Source organism: Schistocerca americana, chromosome 8 (assembly GCF_021461395.2).
Source record: "Schistocerca americana isolate TAMUIC-IGC-003095 chromosome 8, iqSchAmer2.1, whole genome shotgun sequence".
NCBI classification, from domain to species: Eukaryota; Metazoa; Arthropoda; class Insecta; order Orthoptera; family Acrididae; genus Schistocerca; species Schistocerca americana.
In genome coordinates, this window is record NC_060126.1 from 289,952,016 (window position 1) to 289,979,039 (window position 27,024).

Here is a 27,024-nt window from a genome sequence, read left to right on the forward strand (position 1 = left end):
CAGTAAATGTGCTAAAAACATTTATTTATACAAAAACATTAACAAACATACAAGAGGAATCTGTTTACAGAATGGTGTGGTCCAGGTACAGTGTCGATCAGTAGTGACCCCCATGGCCGCCGCCGCCGCCGCCTCCGTGACCTCCGTGACCACCACCACCGCCGCCGCCCCCGTGTCCGCCGCCTCCGTAACCTCCGTGGCCACCGCCGCCGCCGCCGCCGCCTCCGTGATGGGATCCGCAGCCGTGGCAGCCGCTGTGGTAGCCGGAGTGGTCGTTGTGTCCTCCGCCGGCGGCGCCGCCGCTCACGTGAGCCTGGAAGCCGTGCTTGTTGTCCGCCTTGTACTTGACGACGCGCACGTCGCCGCCCGGCTCCTTGATGTGGTACTCTCCTGCAGGAGTCACACAGAATGTACAGATTAGTGTGTGAACAATGTGGCTGACGATATACAGGATTATTCGTAAGAACCTCTGAGGCTTTAGAAGACAGTGCGAAAACTACAGAACCTACACAAAAATTGCACCATTCAGTGGACAGATCATCTCTTCAATTTTGGATTATTAATGCGCGCCATGGTGTAATCGTACTGGGTGGTAGGCGTGTTAGACCATGCAGAAAGTCATCCGCTCCATATTGTCGGATTGCCTTTTAGGCAGTTCGCTTAAGCAGATTCAGTGAACTACATACGCATATCGACATTTACCACGTCACAAACAGTGCCCATACTGAGCAACTGTATTGTGAGGTAAGAGTTTGGAAAGGTGATCCATCCACTAATAAGTGTCTATTTTCTGTATGTCTTGTAGTTTTGACACAGTGACCTCCTGAAACCCTTGAGGTACTTAAGACTGACCCTGTACATAATTTACTCTGCAAGCGATAGCTGGTCTCTGACATGAAGAGGATGGATACAGTTCGTCCCACAAGTCTTCAGCACTGTTCTCAACAGTTTGACTGTTTCACACGTATGCTTCAAGAAGAGACATAGCCCATTTGAATATACGGAGCCTTCGGCATCGTCGCAATATAAAAACATTAAATTTAGCTCCACTTTCTAATTATTCACTGTCCAATATAATCACTGACGTAATAATTCTATAATGAAACTGAGTATCTCGAAACCGATTATGCGAATAAATAAAGAAAAAAGGTCCTACCATGGGCTGCGAAAGCGTTATAAATTTTCTTTGTAAATTATTTAAGCTGTGGACCCTTGCAGTCGTCGCTAACATGAACAAAACTTTATAGCGGTATCTGTAGCTTACCGATCACACTGTGTCCCTTTCTGTCCTCCTTATGTCCGTGGTGGTCTCCAGTGTGCTTGTCAGACACGTCATAACCGTAGGTGTACAGTGGGTAGGCCTGTAAGGCAAACAACAGATCATGGTAAGCAAAAGATGTGGCAAGAAGCAATAACAACTTAGGCAGCAGAAGAATGTACAAGGTTATCTAAATGACCAATCAACTGAGAAAATTTTCAGCTCATACAAAATTTTGCTTTATTACAATGTAACTCGTTCCAATCATGCTAGAAGAAAGACGAAATAAACTGCAGGTAGTCTGACAAAAGCTTACAAACAACACAGTACAGAAAAGATCACAAGTAGGCAAATCACCCCAAAATCTACTAGCTATTGAACAGAAATAAGCTAAATTGTCTCACACAATGGAGATTTGTTCTAGAAGATTGTTATATACTCATTTCCATAACAGAAAATGATTCAAGTGATGGAGACCAACGCTTCACAGCTAGGTTTAAGTGACACATGTTAGTTCTATATTTTCAGTATCATTTCTGGATATCTTACATGAATTCTACATCACTAAAAATGTTGATAGATATTCCCATATCAGTTTAGTGCTTTATATTGAAATCTGCTACTCCTGTCTTACATACGAATCCTTATGAAACTGGGCCCACAAATTTTCATAGTAGAAAAATTATTTCACTCATCACTTACTGCTAGTCACGTCATTGTATTGGCATCTATTTACAGTTGCAGTGTCTATGAGAAGCCAATGGCAAACTAAACCAGATTTGTTGAATATAGCAGATTTGGATGGTATTACATCTTTTTTAGATGTACTTACAACAAAGTCGGTGTAGTGTCCACCACCGCCGCCTCCGTGGCCGCCACCTCCGTGACCGCCGCCACCTCCGCCGTGACCGCCACCGTGGCCTCCGTGTCCGCCGCCACCGTAGCCTCCGTGACCACCTCCGTGTCCGCCGCCACCACTACCGTGTCCTCCATGTCCGCCACCGCCGCCGCCGCCCCCGTGACCTCCGTGTCCACCACCGCCTCCGCCGCCCCCGTGGCCACCGCCGCCGTGGACAGCCTCATGGGCTCCAGCTACCGGTCCGTGGAAGTAGGCGTGGGAGTGGGCGTAGCCGCCAGATCCTCCGAGATGTTTTCCGTGACCACCTCCGCCGCCTCCGCCTCCGCCGTGGCCGCCACCTCCGCCGCCTCCGCCGTGGCCGCCGCCTCCGCCGCCTCCGTGGCCCCAAGGCCGTGCCATACCATCCTGGCTCAGCACTGCCAATAGCAGGCCTGCTGCCACCAGTACCTGCACACCAAACAACAAGCTAGAGAGTCCGCAGCTCGTGGTCGTGTGGTAGCGTTCTCACTTCCCACGCCCGGGTTCCTGGGTTCGATTCCCGGCGGGGTCAGGGATTTTCTCTGCCTCGTGATGAGTGGGTGTTGTGTGATGTCCTTAAGTTAGTTAGGTTTAAGTAGGTCTAAGTAGTTCTAGGGGACTGATGACCATAGATGTTAAGTCCCATAGTGCTCAGAGCCATTTGAACCATTTTTTGAACAAGCTAGAGTTCAGCTCTACTCCTCTGTGGTTCTCAGCTGAAAATCATTGCTGGCTGATTAAGTGGTCAGAAGCCTCGACTTTTATCTTTACCAGTAAATGCTCTATCCAGCGAAGAAATAATAAGAACATTCACGGTTTAACTCATTTCTTTAATCTGCAGTGTGAAACACTTCCAAAGTCCGCAGTTGGCAACCACATCCGCAAGAAAAGATTTGGTAGATGACGGCTTAAGGATAGAATATAGTTTATTACGACCTTCAGAGGACGTTATTTTCGTATGAATTGTCTAGTGTTGTCCATCACATAATTACGTTTCGGGAAGTTTCGTAACAGCGTATACTACTCTGGAGACTGAAAGAGACTTTCTTTTTGTGCAAAGCTATCATTTTCGCTTTTGTAATAACAACGCTAAACATAACTCACTGTTAATAAAGCTTACGTGTTTACCATTGCATTCCTATTAAGATCTAGAAAATCCAGTTAAATGACAGAAAGTTAAGAAAGGCAAGATTTCCTTGCAGAATTATACAACTAAACGCTAAAGCAACAATTCTTTGTTGACACTTCTGAACTACCATCGAATCGTGTAATGATGTTTGCCATCCTTCCCTGCTAAGAAGTTTTCATAGCTTCTGAATGTCTCAAAATGTGTGTCGTTACTGATCATCCGCCGACTAATCTGTGGCTTCTACTCTGTCTGAAACAACTGCCTGACCACTGCTACAGAGATGTTAATGTTTACTCAGCTCTCAATAAAGAGCGGGTAAGGATATACGAAAACAGATAAGTAGGTGACTCTGCGAAAAGATTTCTATTTGATTACAAAAATAGTACCTACGCTGAAATTTAATATTTATTCACTTAATTTCATTTGTGGGTAGTCCATCGGAGTTTCGACTGTTGTAATATCTGCAGCATGTTCATACTTCTATAAAACCAAAAGGTCAGCGAATCCTACAGATCTCTCAACAAGATGTGTAGATTAACCTTTATTGGAATAAAGCTACCTGTAGAGGTCTGATCTGATGAATAATGTCCTCATAGTATGCTCAAATAAAAATATAGAAACTGTACACATACGAATATCTGATCATAGCCTGTCATTACGTTATGCAGTACAAGTTATGAGATGCACCTTGACATGAAACTACTGAAAAGCTGAATCTGAGAAGCTGCCAGACACACTTAGAGACCTTTGGCAAGTGCTGGTATCAAGTGTGACTGTTGCAGTTTTGGTGGGCATGATAAGTGCATGTTGTGTTTGTATTAACGATGTTGACGAAGGACTGCTCTTGAATTGCACCAAAGAGGACACCGAGCATAACGTCCCTATCTGACGGATGCCAAACATCCATATCAGCTGGCAATAAGCTGTCTCTGGTCTCAGAAACACTAATGATTTAGGTGACATGTACAGAGGATGCAGAATGATCTTCTCTCTGAACTGTAGATTAAAACTGATTGCTTCCATCCAGCAATGGACTGCAGTGGTCTGTGAGCCCACAGGCCCTGACAAGAGGTCACTGAACTGAAGCAGATCCCCCATTAAGGGAACTTGTCATGTTTCCAACCTTGTGGAGAAGAAGGTAGAGAGCAGACCGAATGTCTCAAGGGGCAGCAATTAGAGACAGTGATGACCTGATTATTGGGCGCAAGTCTCTGTATTCTGCACTTCACGGTTCGGGAAAAGCTGTACATTGTACCTAAGTTAATGTTGCACCGTGCCTCTGATGAAGAAACTGTCTTGTTACAGTGTGGGTTTATCGTCTTCACGTTATGGAGCAGCTAGGGCATTTCTAGAAAAATATGGTATCCCTAGCATATTTTACAGGCTAGTAGCTGTGCTGCCTGGATCTCCAACCCCACGCTTTTCTTCGATGTTGACCCAACAGAAAGAGATGTCAACTATCAAATTCTCTTTCACTAGTAGTTAGGACCGCGCCGTTCCCAGAGACAGGGGGAGGGGGGGGGGTGTTTGGCATCGTGAGGAAACAACGAAATGATGGGACAGTATCATCTCCAAGGGTTCAAACCCAGAGAAAAATGGCAATCGGAACTCAATTCCCAGCCCAGTGCCAATATCTTCAAAATTTCAAGTTCAGTTAGAATAAGAAATGAAGGTCAAATGACTTTAAACGAAGATTGCTTTGTGAACTAAAATAACATTACTAGAGTAAGAAAGCTTACTAGATACATACTAGATACAGTCTTTCTGCAAGCAGCGACTTCGACATCAGACAGCCAAAAGTAACCCAAATCTGTTCCAGACAGTAGCGAGTAGACATGTTTAATATTGATTTGGAACCGCACCACAGTCTTTCGTTATTTACTCGGCGGTACTGCAGGTGAAGAGGGTATGGCTGTGGCTGTTAAAGAGTTGTTAGCCTCAGTGCGAACTGAACCCACGCCTTAGCCATTCCAAGCAAGCCTCAGTTCAACCAACCACCGAATTTCTCATATGTTATCATCATGTTTTTGTCGTAATGGGGTATGCAGCACACGGTGCGAGAAGTGTTAGCTTCCACCTCAGCTGTTGCTGTGAATAACCTATTCGTGGTCTAGCAGAGCTTGTGCCTGACAGAAGGTCAGACAGTTTCATTCATTTTCTGACCAGTCAGTAATAAGAAAAATCTTGCAACAACATGATTGTGAAAGGACTAGTGAGTGTCTCTCGTGGCAAGACGAATTTCAGTGCGTCAGCCAGCGGCCACTTGATGCAGACCGGCGTACATCCAAGTGATCGCGACGCATTGGGCAGAGAGCCCATGATCTCCAGCGGTCTATTCTGTGCTCGAATTAGCAAGTAGAACATTATGGAACGTTGTGTATGGTATAATATTATGTTTCATTATGCTCTAAGGCGACTTTGTATATGGTCTTGCTAAAAGTGTATTTAACTATGGTCTTATTTTATTCAAGTTCGGAGTGTAGCTCGTGCCATGACGACTTGAATATTTCTCATTTTTGACATTATGAGGAGCGTCGATTATGCATTAGAAAACGGAGTCTAGAACGGAATAAAGTCTAACATTTGTGACATTGTGTTCTGTCTGTGTTCAATAAAAGAGTGAAAGCAGTCAAGGTAATTTCAAACACCTATCACTTGCATGGAGTGAGTATTATCGAGAAAGTCATGTTGTATTGTTTCACGTGCTGTCGTTTTGAAATAAATTAATCACCACGTTCAGGAAGACAAACAAGCCTTGATGAAGGACGTTTCTGCGATTTACTACTATGGTCAATGACAGTGTCCCCAAAAATTGGTACGTGTGACGACCATTTATGCTTCCTGCGACACTTGCCTTCAGTAGTCATAATGAAGTTAAAAGAAAGGAAGGAGGATTACGATACATCTCGTCGAAGGCGTGATAAGACGCGAAGCAGAATCTAGAACTGGGAAGGATGGGGAGGGAATCCGTGTGTGCGCTTTCAAAGGACTGATCCTGGCATTTGCCATAGCAGATTTATGGAAGTCACCGTAAACCGAAATCAGCGCCGCCTGATGGCGATTTAATGTAGCATATGGTAACTTCGTAAGGAGAAAATAGTGGATAAGCCACAACAAACATTATTTCAAACAATAGCCTGTATACGTCCACCAAATGCAATGTGATTGATATACATCTGGTGGGACAAAGAAGGTGTTTTGTGTTACGAGCTGCTTCACAGTAATGTGTCCTTCGCAGCGGACATTAGTTGCCAAAAAATGAGATGCTTTGCAGTTCCAGAGTAGTAAATGCGACCCTGGAAGACAGCACCAAGGAGCTTGGATGGCAACACGTTTTCGATAATGAGATCGAATATATTGTTGACAATTTCTCTAATATTTGTGTCTATTTTGTTCAATAACGTAACGGGTAACTATGTTAATATGGACTACCCTAATAGTACTGGTGTACATACAACGAATGGCTATCTTAATCAAACACGAAATCTTTTTTCATACTCAAGTAGCTTTACCGGACTGCAGCGTGAATACAACAATGTGGCTGTGAGAGTAGTTGCTGAACATATTTGACTGAGCTTTCCGTGATAGAGTTTCATTAACTGATTTGTGTATTTTCAGTAGCAGTTACACAGTATGTTCTGTTTTTTACTCCTAGATCTACTGGTTACTGAAAGCATCGAGGCGTCTTATGACGATAAAATTTCTAAAGATGTCGTTCCCAGTTCGACATAGCTGTTTGTAGTTCTGTCACAGAGGAGATGAACTGTTACGCTCGTGCCAATTTGGAACCGAGTTCTACTGCTTCTTACTCTTGACAATGTTTCGACATTTTCATGGAGCAATACAAATAATTCGCAATGTAACAACGAGATCAGTGGTTGCGTAAAAGTAATCTCACCTATCGGTAAATAGATATTTGATAAGACCATCACACGCCAAAGTGGAATCCATTCAAAATTATTTATTGGTATACAATGATTATATTAAGTGAATCTTCCAAGATAATTCTCCGTCGTTCCAGGAAGTAACAGAACTATCACAGCGTCACCAGTCATGTTCCACTACGTTGTCACGATCCTCTCATAGTCGATTATGTTCCTGCACGCAAAGTCTTTGTTGAGTGGACTAACAGTTTGGGAGTGCGTCTTGTGCATCAGCGATGCATCGGCTTACTTAATTTTTCTACGAAGTCATGGGGAATATTCTAGTATTTATGGTGAGGGAGGAGAATGGAAAGTTGCACAGACCACGGCAATACATACAAAAGAAAATAAGCGTAACTGAGTTACAGATATATTTCATTGACATCAACATGCAGCAGGATGTGTGAACAGATAAATACTTTGTTCTAAGTTATGAAATAGCCAGAAATATTGGAAACCATTACTGTTGTGAGACACAGCTGGCACTTTATTCTCACGACGTACTGCGTACAGGGGCTCTCAAATTGATTCAGTATTTATGGAGTTCCAAAAAGGCTTTTGATATCATTCCTTACGAGCGGCTTCCAACCATACTGCTTTCCTATGGACTGTCGTCTCAGTTGTGCGACTGGATTCGCGATTTTCTGTCTGGGAGGTCACAGTTTGCAGTAACTGCAGGGGCGTCACCTAGTGAAACGGAAGTGATGAATCTGATTCCGCAAGTAAAGTGATGTAGACCTTCTGGAATTTCTAAAGTATATTTAAACTATTTAGCAAACAACCAGAACATTTATCTTAGATTTGTGGCACGTAATGCCACATGAAAACCAAAACAATTCCTTTAAAGTTCGCTTGCACGATGAATCAGTCATAATTAAAGGTTGTCGATTCAACTAAATATCTAGGAGCTACAATCACAAACAACTGGGATTGGAACCATCGTATGGAAAATATTGTGGGGAAGGAAACCCGTTATTGGTAGAATACGTAGAAGTTGCGACAAATAAATTAAAGTGAGTGCCTACAAACACTTGTCCGTCCTCTTCGTGAGTGTTTCTGCGTGTTATGGGATCACTACGAGGTGGAAGTTAAGGAAGACATCGAAAAAGTTCGAAGAAGGGCAGATCGTTTTCTATTATCACGAAATAGGGGAGATTGTGTCACAGATATGGTAAACGAGTTAGGATGGAGATCATTGAAACGTAGGCATTTGACAACGCGGCGAGGTGTTTTCGCTAAATTCCAATCGCCAACCCTCTCCGCTGAATGCTACGATATTTTGTTTGCCCTGGCAGACATAGGAGACATGAACATTGTGATAATACATCACTGCTTGCAAGGTAAGGTTTAGTTATTCAGTATTTCCGCAAGCTTTTTGAGAGTGAAAAAGTAGAGAAATTATGTGACAGTGGTTCAAGAAACCCCGTGCCGAGCACCTAATTGTTCAGAGTATTCATGTAGATGTGGATGCAGATGTCAAAGGCGGTGCAGCAGGAAGCAGGGAGGGATCTACGAATGGACAGCCTGCAAAGTGAAAAGCCTGCAAAGTATTCCTTACTGAGGCGTATGTCACAATTCGTTTTATCTTAGGACAGGGAGTAATGGAAGGAATGTTTTCATAACGAAAGCTGGATTATAGACAAGGAGGTATAAAAGAATATGGACTCAGAGGTTTTCAGAGGAATGATAGAGGACAGTAAATAAAGTATGAATTAAACGAGAACGTATAGTTTCAATGAGAACCGCAAGATTTGTTTATAACTTTTTGGGAGAATGGAGCAAAAGGGCAATTGAGTTGATAATGTAAGACAGGCGAGAGAGAATGGACGAGAAACCAATAATGAATAAATGTAAGAGAAAATCGTTTGCATAACTTTTGTAGTACAGAGGATGTATTACTGGATGGAGGGGAAGAGAGAATACTTTGAAAGCGTCCATCGAAACTGATTACTTTGTATCTAGACATGGTATAAATGAAATAAAAATAGTATATCTAACAAAGAGTACATCTAAAAGAAACTCAATTAAAAAGGTAAATCAAAGGAAAACTAACTCAAATTTTATTTATCTGTTGCCAAGCGATCTTCCACTGAGTAAAAATGAAGAAAAAGAAGACATAACAAAAACTTGTAAGGATTCTGATATTGTATCCAAAATCCGACTATTTAGCACTTCTGGCATGCGCCTTGGCATAGAATCTATAAGCGATTGGACATAACAGCCTGAAGAAGCAACTTCCTTCCTGACTTCAAGAGCGCAGTCCCAATGAGCGTCAGCTGTAGTTGGTCGGTTTCGTGGCCCGTTCTCTGTTAATGTTCTGTCGACCACAGCCCCATGTTTTCCGCAGGGTTCATATTAGCCGCCCGCGGTATCCAGTCCATGACGTTGACGCCAATCGTGGAGAGCTGCTGCTGAACGAATGCAGACATGTGAATGGGAGATGGTCCTCTTGCAATGTGAAGTTCCCTTCTCCGTACAGCATTCGCACTGACAGAAGCATCACATTTTCCAATATGTGGGCATATTGCACGCTCTCGAGAGTTTCTTCTATCCTGTGAAGAGCTCCTGCTCCTCTCGCAGAAATTCATCCCCAGCAGGAAACAGATAAACGCCCACTTCTTCTCGACATGGTTACACATTCGCGTCGATGACGAGTCCCTTGCTGCCCTTGGACCGTCGTTACTGGTGGAAAACATTTCCTCGTCAGTGAAAATGACGTTTTCCCACGACGCACTCGTAAGGACATCCGCAAACGCAAGCTGGTGTAAAACATTGTCTTCGCCGCGTTCTTGTTCCACAGCGGCTCATCGTGCGTGCAGTCCAGTGTCCCTCAGCCTTCGGCGAATTGTGTCACTGGAGCCAGGGAAATTGGACTCCGGCCGCAACTTCTTTGCATACAGAAATGGATTTTCTCTGCTGTTAGTCACTAGTTCCTGGTCTTTCTGCTATGAGCTCACTCTCTTCTTGTCTAAGCCAGGAGGTCTGTTGATAGTGCCTCTTTCAAGGTAGTTCCTCCACCATCTCGTTGCAGTGGTATGAGGCACCCCATACCTTCTGCCAGTTTCTCTGATGGAACATCCGCCTTCTTCAACAAGAGCGACGACTCATCTCGAGTTTGTCTCTCCCAATGAGCAATTGCAGCAAACAGCGTGATGTGTATTTCTGCTTGCCGCTCTTATACTGATGCCAGGAGAGGACATAAACATACTTATGTAAAAGTAGTGGCAGAGGCAGAGCCATGCCCTGCAGCCGCTGCTGACCCGCCACCGCTGGCTCACTCGCTTCGGTCTCGCCTCCGCACCGGCTGTAGGTGGTCGGCCATCCCATCAACCGCCCAACCTGGCTGGCCGGTAGCTCGCAAGCTACGGCCAGTACGGGCCCAGGGCACAAAGTCACGCTCACCCTTTGAAGGATCAAACATTTCATCTACCCTATGCAAGTCTGTAGTATATACTAAAGCAGCTAGAGCTACTTTGCTATAACAGAAGCAGGCACATCTACTTTTGATGTTTTATTCAAATATTCAGTTAAAGAATACACTCATGGCAACCGTAGCTACCACAAAATATTTCAACTATAAGAGCTCTGGATTAGATCTCGGCTTAAGAAAATATGTATTCTAGCAAGATAAGCTAGGGCATTGTAAAACTAAAATGTTTTGGTGGCAACCTTGCCAAATGATTGTGTATACTAGCATATAATTAACATTTTGAGCATTTCTTTACTTCTTTCCACGTTCAGACATTTGGCTTCGTAAACTGGTGCTGGTGCACACTTCGATAATTTACGTCTCTTTACGACTGTTCGAGTCTCGATCACACGCACAAACTTTGTTTGGTTAACATCATTGGGTTCAAATTCGGATAACAAACAACAACTTGTCATGTCATTTAATGAGTGCGATAAGATTTCTCCAGTGTCTCTTATTATAATGTAGTTTAATTTACAAGCGTTAGTGGCAGTCTCATATGTAATAACGTGTTTTCTAATATTTGTTGTATGACGGTATTACTTTATATCTGGACTGACTGCCATACCGGTGTGGCCGTGCGGTCTAGGCGCTTCAGTCTGGAACCGCGTGACCGCTCCGGTCGCAGGTTCGAATCCTGCCTCGGGCATGGATGTGTGTGATGTCCTTAGGTTAGTTAGGTTTAAGTAGTTCTAAGTTCTAGGGGACTGATGACCTCAGAAGTTTAGTCCCATAGTGCTCAGAGCCATTTGAACCAATTTTTGGCTGCCATAATGTGCAGTGTTCTCTTGTGGTAACCAATGTGTATAGTCAGACGACTGCATCGCATAGGGGTTTCAACGATTAGAGAAACATACAGCTACGTTATGTTGCCTGCATTCAGCATAATCCCCCTTTTTTGCTGGGAAGTGTACATATTTACGCAATTCTATGGGGCGTGATATCTACATGTCTCGACTGTAAATCGCTCTTTAGCTCTTAATATTGGAGGAGTGAAAAAGTGAATGTTGGCAAACATGAGAAAGATATATCTGACCATGCATTCAAGTAGGAACGGAAAGAAATTCAGTATTCAAAACTGCAGAAATAATATCTGTGAGAGGTTTACTGATCAAAAACAATTTAGCTGAAAAGAGTCGTATAGAAAAATAAAGATTGCTAAATAATTGTCAGATATGCGACTGTATCTCTGTACATCAATGCACCTGATGATGGCAAAGTAGTCCTTTGCTGAACCACTGCGCCCGTCGGGCATCGAGATCCGAATGTACATCCCTGAATTATTTTGTCATCTAAAGATCGCTGTCAGAGACTGCAGAAAACTGTGTTGCCATGGTTGGCTGTTAATAGAATTCTAAAACCTGGAATCCGTCTTATTCGCCTTTTAGCATCCCATAAAGAGAGAAGGACAGCGACAGAGTTATTCGAAATGACTACCGTTTATACAACGAGAGATTTTTTTTCAGTGGAGGAGAACTAGGGAGGGTTACGAACTGGGGGAGAAAATATTTATCACCATATTAAATGTGTTGAAAACAGGAGGTATGAAGTGTTTTTGTTGTTGCGAAACTTGAGACTTGCTGCGCTGCTTACCCTCGTCGTGCGGCCCATGTCACTCGCTACTCCTGCGGTGCTCGGCTTGCTGCTGGCAGCGGACACTTGGAGACTGGTGGCGACTCGGTGTCCAGCCGAGCGTTTTATACGGGCGGCCACCGTCTGGTCCTCTTCGGGAGACGGGGCGACGAATGCGGAATTCCGGCGATCGTGACGTCAGCTGGCGTCCAGCACGTCGCCACACGGGGCAGCGACAGCTGCGCCGCGCCCAGCTCCGCCTGGGAAACGTCGGTTGGGCCCTTGCGACACGGCTCAGCCCTCTGCACAGCTGCCATACTTTGCTGTCCCATCACCCCACAACGTCAGAAGCACCTTGAAGCACTTTGAACATAATGACTTCGTACGTATTAGCCGGAAGAGATTCCGAACACACAGATCCTGTGAACCCAATTTCTACTTTTCTCATATGACATACTGAAAGCCTTGATCAAGTCAGTCAGGTAGATGCACTCTTTCTCGTTTTCAAAAATCATTTCACTCAGTACCACATCTATGCTTCAAAAGACCGATCATATGAGGTATGGAGCGAAATTTGTGACTGGATTGAGGATCGTTTGGTAGGAAGGACGCAGCAAGTTATCTAGAATGGAGAGTCATGAGCAGATTTACAGAGTGATTGTGTGATGACGTTACAAATTTTCAGGTATTATAGAGAAGGGTACATACATCAATCTGAGGGAACGGACCCTGGTCTCTAAACGACAGAGTCGATAGTTATAAGCGAAAACCGTGTGATACTTCTGGCAGTGGGCCACTTCTACTGTAAGCTCTTTGCTTTCCATACTTTGTCAGGAGGTAAAATGAAATAAAATTAGGAAAAAACTATTCAATATATATGGGCTATAAAAGGCATACCGTTGGAACTATGAGCATTTGTTCAGTAGAAGAGATATTTTTCACAACAGCAAAGATGACAAGTGCTCACAGCTCTTATGGTACACAGTTTGGAGTCCATGTTTACTGGACACTTTTCCTTGTTTTAGTCCATACTACCGCCTCTCAAAATGTGGATGGCAAAGAGCTTGCAATAGAAGAGGTCCACTGTCAGAGGCATCAGAATGATAAGTTTCCTGTCGACTGTTTCCGTACCAGGGTTTCCTACCTCAAATTGATAACTGTACCCTATCCATCATACTTGAAAGTTTGTAACATCATCGTCAAATTACCCCGTAGAAGTAATTTCTTGTCTGACCCAGAGAAATGTCTTAGAACCCTTGCTGTTCATGTTGCATATTAATGGCCTTATGGACAATATTAATAGTGACCTCAGGCTTTTCGCAGACGATGCAGCTGTCTGTAATGAAGCACTGCCTGTAAGAAGCTGTACAAATATTCAGTCTGACTTAGACAAGATTTCAAAGTAGCGCAAAGATTGGCTACTTGTGTTAAACATTCAGAAATGTCGAACTGTGCTCTTCAGAAATCGAAAAAAAGTAGTATCCTATGAATATAATGGCAGTAAGTCACAGCTGGAATCAGACAACTGATACAAATACCTGGCTGTAGCACTTTGTAGGATAGATGGCAGACTTCGGTTTACTGGTAGAATGCTAGGGAAGTGCAATCAATCTACAAATGAAATGGCTTACAAATGACTCGTGTGACCCATCCTAGAATAATACTCAAATGTGTGGGACATTTCAAATAAGACTATAAGGGGATATTAGACAAGTACAGAGAAGGGCAGGACAAATGGTCACAGGTTTACAGATGCTGAAGAAAAATATTTGGCAGGCTCTTGACAACTGACATAAACTCTTGCGAGAAAGCCTGCTTACAAGTTTCAAGAACCAGCTTCATATGATGACTCTACGATTGTACTACATCCCCCTATATATTGCTCCCGTAGGTATTGAGAGAGCGAGCTGAGCCATTTAAACTGTCCATCCCACACCTCATACATCAATGGAATGGGAAAAAGTGTTAATAACTGGTAACGCTCTGCTGGTTATTTCACTGTGGTTGACAGAGTACAGACGTAGATAGAGATGAAGCTGGACTACATAAATTCTCGTAGAATTTTAAAATGGTAAGACCACTTTATTTTTAAAACAACTATATAGGGTGTTTCACAATTCATGTTACACACTTCTAGAAGTTGTAGAGAGGACTTGGTAGGTCAAGTTTTACACAGGAACCCTTGTCGGGAAACGCCATCCAATGACGCTACAGAGCCTCAAAGTTATAGGCGCCGGTGCCTGAAAATGTATGTGTATACAAAGTGATCCAATGATGATTTTACAAACTTACTAGGATGATGGAGAAGGATAAATGCATAAATTTGAGATAAGGATCCCTGTACCGGAAAGGAACGAGTCGAAAGTTATAAGACAAATCCGTTGTGATACCTCTGACGGTGGGATACATGTACTGGTGCTGTTGTTGCTAAGACTATAGGACAGGCAGCTTACAGAGGTGATAGTATCATCCAAAACAAGGAAAAAATGCCCAGTGCACATGGGATCTAAAATGTATACGTAAGGAGCTATGACGACTTATGTAAAACTTGATCTATTAAGTCCGCTCTACAAGTTCTATAAGTGTGTAACATGCCTTGTGAAACACCTTGTATAGTAGCTGTTATTAGAAAAGGATAAGACGCATATTGTAATTAACGAAACTGAAAACGGGAAGATAACGGGGGGGTATCACAGCCGTACATTTGTTAAAAGACATTTTGCAGTTTTGCACCTCTGCTGTTTCTGATAAGCAATCATTTCAGTATACCTTGTACAACTGGCCAGTTTCGGCCTTAGAAGCCATTTTCAAGCTCAGTAGGTGTCGATATGTGTACAGTAAATTATCCTGTTATTCAACGGCGGATATAGCTGATCAGGAAGCGAGCACATAACGTGCAAGTGGCAGAATTAAAACCAGAAAGTTTCCTACGTGCAGCGATAGTCATCTTGATAACTAATGCCATATTATAGGGCGCTATATGTGCTCGCTTTCGTTGTTGGACACCAGCAATCGGTTTTATCCTTCAAGAATTGCGTTGATTTCTCAGTACTATTCTTAATAGACATTAGTTAACTACAAGGGAATTTCCTGTATCAGCTTTATCTATTGCATCATTATCGACGAGTTTTCCTCTTTAACTTATTTTATTTGTAGCACTCGTGTTTTCTTCTTCCCTACTTTACACATATCCGTAAGAACGTTTATTACCTTAGTCAATATTGTAACTTTCTGGGCTTTTGATCCTACTAATTGATCAACAGCGATTTTTGTATGAGCCGTCATCCACTTTATGCATTTTGCATATAATTCACAATACAAATTATATTTTAAACTATTTTCTAATAACGTTATATCTCGTGGAGAAAATACAATGTCGGTGATATTAATTACCTCATCATAGAATGGAAAGAAACTATTACCATCCTGTGGATGATTTTGTTCCTTGTCAAGTCTCTCAATTTTCTTATTATGTCTGTGCACTACTGCCTTCATTTCACAAGTGATGTAGTTATTTCGAGACTAATTACATCATTAAGAGTGTATAATCAATCAAGCCAGTTAACAGGGTATGTGGCAATTATATTTTCCTACTCAAAGATGCTTTACACTGATGTTTCCGTTTTAACTCATCTTTGAACCATTTTCTTTCACTACATTCCTTCCGTTTTTTCGACGCCACACTACTAACTTCTGCAAAAGTTAGAATGATACTAAAATGCCTTTCTCGATGAAGAAAACTGCCTGTATACATATCATTAATTCAGATTCCAGCACTGGTATTGGATGTAAGACATGGGGTATTTACAGTGTTACAGTACATGTAACAAGTCCTGTATATTACCCTTCTTATGACGCACAGTATCAGAAGTGTAAATCATCTGCTGGCTGAGTCCTTGGTTAATCAGACTATGTGATTCACAATGACTATTTCCCAAGAACTATATTTGATAATTATTGGCTACCGCAAATGATTTACATAGTTTTACGACACAAATTTTTAATATGAAAGTTGTCAGTAGTATGGCTCATTACGTGTCAACTGACATACCGAGCGAGGTGGCGCAGTGGCTAGCACAATGGACTCGCATTCGGGAGGACGACGGTTCAATCCCGCGTCCGGCCATCCTGATTTAGGTTTTCCGTGATTTCCCTAAATCGCTCCAGGCAAATGCCGGGATGGTTCCTTTGAAAGGGCACGGCCGACTTCCTTCCCCGTCCTTCCATAATCCGATGAGACCGATGACCCCGCTGTCTGGTCTCCTCCCCCAAAGAACCCATCCCCTCAACTGACATATATTTATGTGTATTCGTACATGATAGCATATACAATGAAAGATTTCATGATTTTGCACTTAAAAATGTATGGAGCCTATTTCCATTATTTCTGACATTTTGTAGTTGATGTATTTTTGGGATGTATAGCTAGGTTACTAAGTTTTAATGTTGACAATTTAGCATTCACGCTACATTTGGTTTCGCTTTCTTTACTTGTATGTATCACCCGTTGAGTAACGATCTCAGCTTATTTCATCTGTAAGGGCATGCTGAAAAGTAATGCCCCGAATTTTTTATTCTGTTCTAGATATTGACTGAGGTGTTACATGCCATGCATAATAGTCGGTCGACTTCCCCACTTCGCTGGCGCAATTTGCAGCCCTCTGCCATTAGAGCTCTTCAAATTGTAGTGTGTAGCATAGCGGTGTGTAAGGTAATTACGTATGTGCGTGGGAAACAGTGTGCTGTAATCGAGTTTCGAATTCGAAGAGTTTGTCCACACTTGGAGCACCCTATCTTTAAGCATGCCAGTGCCAGACCACAAATGAGCACTGCGACATTTGAAACAATCTGATATCTTAGGTTCAGTGTCATCGATCACCCTCCACACAGTCCTGAGTTGGCCCTATCCGATTTTCATCTGTTTCCAAAACTTAAAGAATATCTTCGAGGACTTCACTTTGATAGTGATGATTTGGTGCAAGCAAAAGTAAGGCTGTGCTCCATCAACAATGTGAAACATTCTACAGTGACAGTATTACCAAACTGTTCTCTCATTAGCAGACTGATGTAAGGTGGCTGTCCATTTCTACCATCTTCTAAGGGCAACACATAAAGTGACAAGTCATTATACCACCTTCCATGGGCATCTCCTCGATAAGGCGATTCGAATAAAATGTCACATACCATACATTGGACGTAAAAGACCTAATTTGCTTACCAAATAATAATGAATGTGTACTTGGCTGACCGGAATAATATACTAAGTTATCCCTTTACTCACTTGCATGTTATACATTTCAGTAGCAATTCAGACCTGGAACACAGAGGAGACGATGAGCTACAATGCAACATTTTTTCTTTAAAAGCCATTCTACACGCCCATGTCAAATGATACGATGTGTCATAAATATTACAGCCAGAAGGGACACTGTGCAGGTCTCAACAGAGTCACGTAGCTTGTTTCGCCACAAGAGGCCAAAGGCGCCTTTACTGCCTCAGGTGTCCAGAGGGAGAAGTAGGTGGGGTCTGGGCCATTTCGTTAGTGCAGGTTCCGTACATTCAAGAGCAGACATGATTGTTTTTGATCCCCTACCCTTAACATATTGTTAAGCTAGTTGATTTATGATCTGCTGGAATAATCAGTCCTTCAGAGGAACCCCCATCTCACCACCCCTCTAGAAACCTCCAACCCTTCCCTCCCCTCTCCGATAAAAGCACACTTTTAGGCCTGAGTCATTCGAATAGCCCCCTCCCCATTACATTAATCTGATTGACAAATTAATTAACTTGATCAATTAATTAATCTCTCCCCTCCCCGTCTGGAAATTGATGGGGAAAAGAGTCATTTGAGTGGCTCTTTGGCGGGAATACAACTGCATCCCTCCGCCACACACCGTTAGGTGGCTTGCGGAGTATGGATGTAGATGTAGATTGTATGGAATATTGTTTAAACAATTTCTGATAGACAAGGTATTGTGTGGAATATTGTTTATTTTAATTATCTTTCTGTCTACAAGGCAGTCCATGAAATGTAGGTTTCTTTGTTTATTTAAAGAGTTTGGAGGAAATCGATTTCAGTGTGTGGAATAATGTTTAAACAAGTTCTGGTAGACAAGGCAATGAGTGGAATAATGTTTATTTAATCAATTTAAGGGATACAAAACAGTGTTTCGAATATAGTTAATTTATCTATTTAAGGAATCTGTCAGGAAACTGACTGAAGTGTACAGAATACTGTTTATTTAAACATTTTAGGGTGACAAGGCAGTATGGAATATTTAAACAATAGCGGTGTTTTTTTCATTCCACTCACGCAAGGAATTCAATCACGAAATCGACGTCAACATAATTCACTGAACATAATTATACTGTTAAAAATCGTTCATATCGAACACAGGGCATTGTGCACCCATACCCTGACCACTTCACTGGCCTGCACCATGCGCCAGTGTCCAAGAGACAGTGCAAAGCCCCCTCAGGCCCCACAACAGATGTTGGCTGCAACACCACCAGCCGGTTTGTGTGGCACACAGACTGGAAGTCACTCTAATTCCCAAACAAGGCATCAGGTGGCGGCAACTCTTTGCTATCGATACCTGAATAACTTTTGTTGAAACACATGCTCTCCCTGTCTGTTTCTTTCTCCCTCTCCTCTCTCAAGTGGTTGCTTCCTGTTTTTGTAAACTATTGTATGCAAACACACAGAGACCAAGCTGTGCCCCCCCCCCCTCCCGAACCCTCCTCCCTTGAAAAATGGTTCAAATGGCTCTGAGCACTATGGGACTCAACTGCTGAGGTCATTAGTCCCCTAGAACTTAGAACTAGTTAAACCTAACTAACCTAAGGACATCACAAACATCCATGCCCGAGGCAGGATTCGAACCTGCGACCGTAGCGGTCTTGCGGTTCCAGACTGCAGCGCCTTTAACCGCACGGCCACTTCGGCCGGCCCTCCTCCCTTCCATCCCCCTCCCCTGCCCCCTCACAACTCACGCAGACATGCCATTGGTAGCTGGACATCCCTATTTTCTCACACTTCCACTGCTACAGAAACCTGTGACAGATGGAACAAAGACATTCAAGAAGAAGCAGGTAGCGTCTGTTGTGTACCACACTAACAGCACATTTGTCCTGAACAAAATAGTGGACACGTGGTAAACTCTCAGCTACAGATGTCTTGGAAATATTACCTCATTCTATCAAATTGACTGACTACTTAACTAAATTGATACCCTTTGTGTACAGTTAGTTTTCCCTTGCAGCCTGTTGGTGGATACTAGGACTGGTATGTTTGGCAGGATTCAATCTCGCAGCTGCCCAGTTTCCAAATCCTACTCTTCCCCCTTCCAGACTTTCGCCCCTGCCTCTTATTGGTCGACATTGGCACCATCAGATCATTTCGTGGGAAGTCCATTACATAGGTGGTAGCTGAAAATTTCAAATTTCAGCTCAGTTGCGTGCTATGTCCTTAAACAATCTGTGGGGGAGTTGGATTGGTGTGTGTGATCGCAGTACCAATATGGCAAACAATAAATTGATCAGTCAGTCATCTGGCATTGCAATTGGGTTTTTCAAGCACTACAGAAATCCTAAATTGGTTCTCTGCATCACAGTTGGAAGGAGAGGAGCATAGAGGCAACAACGAACCCCACTGCAAGAGAGAGTCCACTGTAATGCTTTGAGAAGCACTAAACATGATACACTTAAACCATGATCCATTCCATAGTAGTAGTAGTTGTCATGGCTAGATGCCAGAGATCATTGAAACACTCGCACATCCCATGCACTCATGTCCCAATGTCCAAGCGCACGCCCCTGGCCCAAAGTTGTACACTGCTAGTTGCTACCATGAGATGTGCGTCTCAGTGACCACCATCCCCCCCCCCTCCCCTGTTTGCAACCAGACTCGGCCCGATGGGGCGGACCGCCTGGTCATGGAAGATGTCAAGGGTGACCATAGTGGTGGGAATTCAGATGCTGTCAATATGTCCAGCGGCAACACTCGCTATATTGAATCTTCTCAAATTTCCACAGAGAATACTCGCACCACACGTGATCACAAAGGCTGCCTAAAAAATATCGAGTATTAGTTCACTATTCACCCGACCAGACGACAATACAGCTAGGTCAACTGCAGCCCCATTCCCTGCCTGGGGCTCAGCGGTGGCTCCAGAGTTAAGCTGGAAATATCAATTTGTTCCAGTCGCCAGCTATCTCTGCCACACACTCTCACGCCAGTCAGAATCGTCCTAGGAAACCAGCCACATTTTTATCGGTGTAATTACAATTAAATATTACGATCATAGTGCCAATCTGGTGACAATCTGACAATGAGCGAAGTATCAGAAATAATGCCTCCTGATAGCTGTGTCCAGGAAATATCAGTATCTATACCATTTTTACGAATGAACATAATTTTTCACGTAAAATCTTTCATACCCCTTGCAGCTATGTATGTGCTGAAATCACAGTTTTTCACGTCAAATCTATACCTCCCTTACGAGTGGACATAGCCCTTTTCTGTGGACACTCACCACAGTAACTTTATACAACGACACATACACATTTCAGACAAGCAGTGCAGTTATCATTTATATGTGTAGAGCACCCACAAAAATTATTATATGTCCACACTCACACTGGCCAGGTGTCTCGATTACTCTCAGTTCAAGTCTTCCAGTCAATGCTTTCGGAAGGTGCTGCATCTCTCCAAGACCCTCTCAAAGATGGGTTGTAAAGCACAGGTATCGGGCGCTATGTGAAAATCAATAGCCTCCCTGCGGACGAAAGGGAGGGAAACACGACATCGATATGGATTGGTGGACTGTAATAAACATCGCAGTAGATAGTACAACAAAGAATACAAGAGTATCTGCTTAGTGGAGCTGAGGTATATCCATATTGTTACAGCCATATTGCCCATGCTGTTTGTTCACCATCGAAGATCCAGTTGAACCCCGGCACTGCTATATTATGCAAGTGCTTACGATGTGACTGTACCACCCCTTATGGTCAAATACACTCCTCAATCCGTTGAAATCACAATTCACCACCTTAAATCTGTCCTCCCCTTAGGACTACACATACGTAATTTTTTTATATGAACAGTAGTCGCCGGACGCGGTGGCCGTGCGGTTCTAGGCGCTTCAGTCCGGAACCGCGAAACTGCTACGGTCGCAGGTTCGAATCCTGCCTCGGGCATGGATGTGTGTAATGTCCTTAGGTTAGTTAGGTTTAAGTAGTTCTACGTTCTAGGGGACTGATGAAATGGTTCAAATGGCTCTGAGCACTATGGGACTTAACATCTATGGTCATCAGTCCCCTAGAACTTAGAACTACTTAAACCTAACTAACCTAAGGACATCACACAACACCCAGCCATCACGAGGCAGAGAAAATCCCTGACCCCGCCGGGAATCGAACCCGGGAACCCGGGCGTGGGAAGCGAGAACGCTACCGCACGACCACGAGATGCGGGCGGCGACTGATGACCTCAGATGTTAATTCCCATAGTGCTCAGAGCCATTTTTTTTTTAACAGTAGTCTGATCACTTCCCACAAACATCTGGTGATAGTCGGAATATAAGCCACAGTACATTACATTTAAGCAGCGTGAGATTTCTATCATTTATACTTGTATAGTGTCTGAAAAAATTGTAATGTGCCCACACTCGTCGTTTCGCACTGCCCAGTAGCAAAACGCCCCCACCAACTCGTCATTATCACATATTTGTCGAGGAATAAAGGGTGTAATTACAACTGAATGCGCCTTTTTTATTTTTTCTATTTCCCCACTTTCACGAAATCCTGCCATATTTTTAATACTCGTAAATCCAGCCAAGACAGTGGCGTTGTATATATTCAGGCCGACAAGTCGGAGTTTATGTTCGTGCGCTTGAACCTTATGCCGTGTTTAAACGCGTAACTATCACAGACCTAACACCCAGTCATACAATTTTCGCGAGTAAGACATCAGTGCGAGTGCAGTATGTTAGAGCACGTCCACTCGGGTTAATTTTCAAGCAAATGGGTAGACAAACGTTTGCACACTATAACGTTATCGCAAAGTTGTTCTGTATCGAGTCGAAGCACATTTTAAGTTCCTCTTGCTAACCACCATACCTGTTTAACATTTTGGAGAAGGAACGTCTCGAGAAGGATTTTATGCAGCCGGCAGAAGTGAGTTTGTTACGAAAAGTAGAAGGAACGTGTTAGAACATCATGCAAAGATTTTGTTTCTTACGTGTGCGAGAATACGATGACTTCAGTCAATACTGAAATTGGACAATGCATATTGGGCGCCAAGGCTCATAATGGCTGACGCACATTTTGTGTAACCGTCTGGCAGACAGATCACTATGCAGCCACCGAGTGAGATGGCATAGTGGTTAGCACACTGGACCACATTTGGGAGGTCTACGGTTCAAACCCGCATCTGGCAATCCTGATTTAGGTTTTCCGTGATTCCCCTAAATCGCTTCAGGCAATGACAGGATGGTTCCTTTGAAAGGGCACGGCCAATTTCCTTGCCCATCGTTCCCTAGTCCGATGGGACCAGTGACCCCATTGTTTGGTCCCCTCCCCCAAACCAACCAACTACCTATCATCATGCAGCCGCCGTCCCCTTTGTTTATGGCGACGTCCTGTGCCATCTGTAATGGCTGTTTCCTGTTTGTGTTTGCGTGGACCAACCTGCCCAAACCTGCCGACCAATGTATCCCCAAATACTGCACTCATATTGGCTAAGTGTTCCAGAATACTGTGTCGCTATAAGTTGGCGCTAAATCAGTGAAAGTATACAAACCATCCCCCTCCACTTCCAGTCTCGTTTTGTCTTCATCCGTCGCCTTTGTGTGAGGTCAATTGTCATGTTCTCGCTCGTGTGCGTTAATCGTTAGTTTGGTTCGCACCTGATCTAACATGAAATGTTCAGCAACATCAAGCTGCAGCAGTGCCATTAGAGCAGGACAGAGAATTACCTGGTAAGTACAAATTCAAACCGAAAATTGCAACTTCTTTTTCACTAAGAATTTTGTTGTATTGAATGCATGTCGTCTCATTGTTCCAGCGAATATCCACCGAATAGCTTAAGAGCAAAGTTCTGAGATGCATCAGCCGCAGGTAGCAGTTATATCATCGGAGGTATATATTTTTTCTTCATCTTCGTAGTATACGTAATACGTTGCGACCAAAGTGTCTGGGGCTGTTGTAGATGATTTCGAGGGACCAAAATCGATAAATGTAACTTTTTCTTCCTCTAAGAATTTCGTAGTAGTGACATTAAATATATTTCGTCTTATTGTTTCAGTATTTGTCCATAGGATAATTGACCAACTGGATGTTGAGAAGCACCAACAGCAACAGCGTCAGCTCTGCAAGTAGTATATATATATTTCTTCTTCGTAGTTCAGTGTATAAGTAATATGCTGCTGTTTGACAAAAATTGCGTCATACACGTAATATGGTGCATTTCCTTTGTCATTGTTGTATATGATTCCCAGCTAGCAAGAGGTGAACAGTGTGGGGTATGTGTAGAGGGTCGAGGATAAACAGGAGCCACTGCAGATCTCCTGTAAGTGCATATTCTAAAAAAATATTTTTTACTCATAGTTTTTCACATGTGTATATGCTTTTATTATTTAAAAAAATTAATGTGTGTGAGATGTGGGACTTAGTGAAAGGCAGATTTCGGTGGTTGCTCATTTTTTTAATCACCTACACTTCATTTGGAACCAATTTCATATAAGGTTGACAGTAAGCAACAATTATCAAATTTGACTGTTCAGACAATATCTAATTAAAAATTCTTTAGACAAATTGCATTCATGGTTCAAGGCCTTCATAGCAAATTCTTACTAAAATATTATAAAAAAGGGACAATTATATTAAGAGACACTAGCTAATTAAAAATTCTTTAGACAAATTGCATTCATGGCTGAAGGCATTATTGACAAGAAGTTCAAATTATTTGCTGGTTGAAGGCTCCAATAGTAATTACTCAAAAACAATGTGACGGCTGAAGGCCTAGATAGAACATTTTTACTAAAATACACTCCTGGAAATTGAAATAAGAACACCGTGAATTCATTGTCCCAGGAAGGGGAAACTTTATTGACACATTCCTGGGGTCAGATACATCACATGATCACACTGACAGAACCACAGGCACATAGACACAGGCAACAGAGCATGCACAATGTCGGCACTAGTACAGTGTATATCCACCTTTCGCAGCAATGCAGGCTGCTATTCTCCCATGGAGACGATCGTAGAGATGCTGGATGTAGTCCTGTGGAACGGCTTGCCATGCCATTTCCACCTGGCGCCTCAGTTGGACCAGCGTTCGTGCTGGACGTGCAGACCGCGTGAGACGACGCTTCATCCAGTCCCAAACATGCTCAATGGGGGACAGATCCGGAGATCTTGCTGGCCAGGGTAGTTGACTTACACCTTCTAGAGCACGTTGGGTGGCACGGGATACATGCGGACGTGCATTGTCCTGTTGGAACAGCAAGTTCCCTTGCCGGTCTAGGAATGGTAGAACGATGGGTTCGATGACGGTTTGGATGTACCGTGCACTATTCAGTGTCCCCTCGACGATCACCAGTGGTGTACGGCCAGTGTAGGAGATCGCTCCCCACACCATGATGCCGGGTGTTGGCCCTGTGTGCCTCGGTCGTATGCAGTCCTGATTGTGGCGCTCACCTGCACGGCGCCAAACACGCATACGACCATCATTGGCACCAAGGCAGAAGCGACTCTCATCGCTGAAGACGACACGTCGCCATTCGTCCCTCCATTCACGCCTGTCGCGACACCACTGGAGGCGAGCTGCACGATGTTGGGGCGTGAGCGGAAGACGGCCTAACGGTGTGCGGGACCGTAGCCCAGCTTCATGGAGACGGTTGCGAATGGTCCTCGCCGATACCCCAGGAGCAACAGTGTCCCTAATTTTCTGGGAAGTGGCGGTGCGGCCCCCTACGGCACTGCGTAGGATCCTACGGTCTTGGCGTGCATCCGTGCGTCGCTGCGGTCCGGTCCCAGGTCGACGGGCACGTGCACCTTCCGCCGACCACTGGCGACAACATCGATGTACTGTGGAGACCTCACGCCCCACGTGTTGAGCAATTCGGCGGTACGTCCACCCGGCCTCCCGCATGCCCACTATACGCCGTCGCTCAAAGTCCGTCAACTGCACATACGGTTCACGTCCACGCTGTCGCGGCATGCTACCAGTGTTAAAGACTGCGATGGAGCTCCGTATGCCACGGCAAACTGGCTGACAATGACGGCGGCTGTGCACAAATGCTGCGCAGCTAGCGCCATTCGACGGCCAACACCGCGGTTCCTGGTGTGTCCGCTGTGCCGTGCGTGTGATCATTGCTTGTACAGCCCTCTCGCAGTGTCCGGAGCAAGTATGGTGGGTCTGACACACCGGTGTCAATGTGTTCTTTTTTCCATTTCCAGGAGTGTATTATAAGAAAGTACAATCATATTAAGAGACAATACCTAAAAAAAATTCTTAAGATAAACTGTATTCACGGCTGAAGGCCTTATTAACAATCATCACAGTCTGATCACATCAAGAAAGAAGTGGGCCTCACAGAATGCTCCAAGGATCGACCTGAGAAAGTCGCTCAACTTCGTAAACGATGACACTGGCAGCCAAGAGTTGTATTCACTTAACCGGATGGCAACTCAAACTAGTGACAGCTTAAACACCGGCCAACACTCTTGCAACATCTACCTAATGTCTGATAACCAACACAATGATGGAATAACCCCGCAAGGCAAAACCGACGGACAGCACTGTGTCTTCTGAATCCAGTATTTAGAACACCCAGAAGCAGAAGGACCCACTATGACCAAAGTAGTCCAAAAAAAACACGTATCCGAACCACAATCAAAGAGGCTGTCGAACTACATGCGTTACCGGACAGCAGCGGCTAAGTGAGGAAAGATACACTGCCGCGAAAATACGCTAACCTCCAGGGCAGGTAACTGGGGCGTTAGCGGCCACTAGGCAGAAAAATACCGCTGGTTGAACTTCATCAATAAACACAGGGAATACAGTAATTAATAATAAAAGGTGGAGGACAGGTAATTAATTTCGCCAATTCCACTCGTTGCTCTTTGTCTCAGCGACCCTACAAGCAGCAACGCGCGAACCAACGGAATCATCTCAAAGTAGTGGAGGTTTCACTACTGGGTTAATGTTCACTCAACTCAGAGTCCTGGGTCTGGTGAAGAACGAGGTTTTGGCCCTCGCAACTACAGCCCCTTGATCCGGCAGTGCCTGCATGCCGCCACGGGTCCTGGCATGGCCTCGCACTGTCGGACCTCACTCCTACTCCATCATAACTGAACTATCCAACACACTCCGACCCGAAAAACACTTGACGCTCTTCCAAAGATAGTATTAGCGTACTAGATATCGATCACCGCTGCTTCTGCCACTCGCAGACAGACAACGCTAGCAAACGTAGTGGCGCCAGTTAACACGAGAAGAAAACGAGACGCCACTATCTTTATTACATGACGTCAACCTACCAACGGCACCAACGCGAGCCGCAACACGGCTCAACCTCGTCTCCCTCGAACACCAACTCGGGGTAACCCAACAAGTGGCCTAACCAAACTTAATTTGATTAAGATGGATCTGGTATTGCTTACCGGTGTGATTGTCCTTAACCAGAAGATTAACTGGGCCTAAAATACGCATAATAGTACAGGGACCTAGGAAATGGGGAGTGAACTTTCCAAGGTTTCCAACATGCACCTCCCTCGTAGGAAAAT

General features: G+C 43.9%; 1 protein-coding gene across 1 annotated transcript; it reads right to left on the reverse strand.

Moving 5' to 3' along the window:
* Window positions 1-80: 80 nt before the first annotated feature.
* On the reverse strand, window positions 81-12,324 carry LOC124545388 (cold and drought-regulated protein CORA-like). Its single transcript, XM_047124299.1, has 4 exons — window positions 12,250-12,324; window positions 2,091-2,564; window positions 1,265-1,361; window positions 81-390 (listed from the first exon to the last, which is right to left on the reverse strand). Exons 1-4 carry the CDS (start codon window positions 12,265-12,267, stop codon window positions 98-100), a joined length of 882 nt encoding a protein of 293 aa, XP_046980255.1. The 5' UTR covers window positions 12,268-12,324; the 3' UTR covers window positions 81-97.
* Window positions 12,325-27,024: the final 14,700 nt, after the last annotated feature.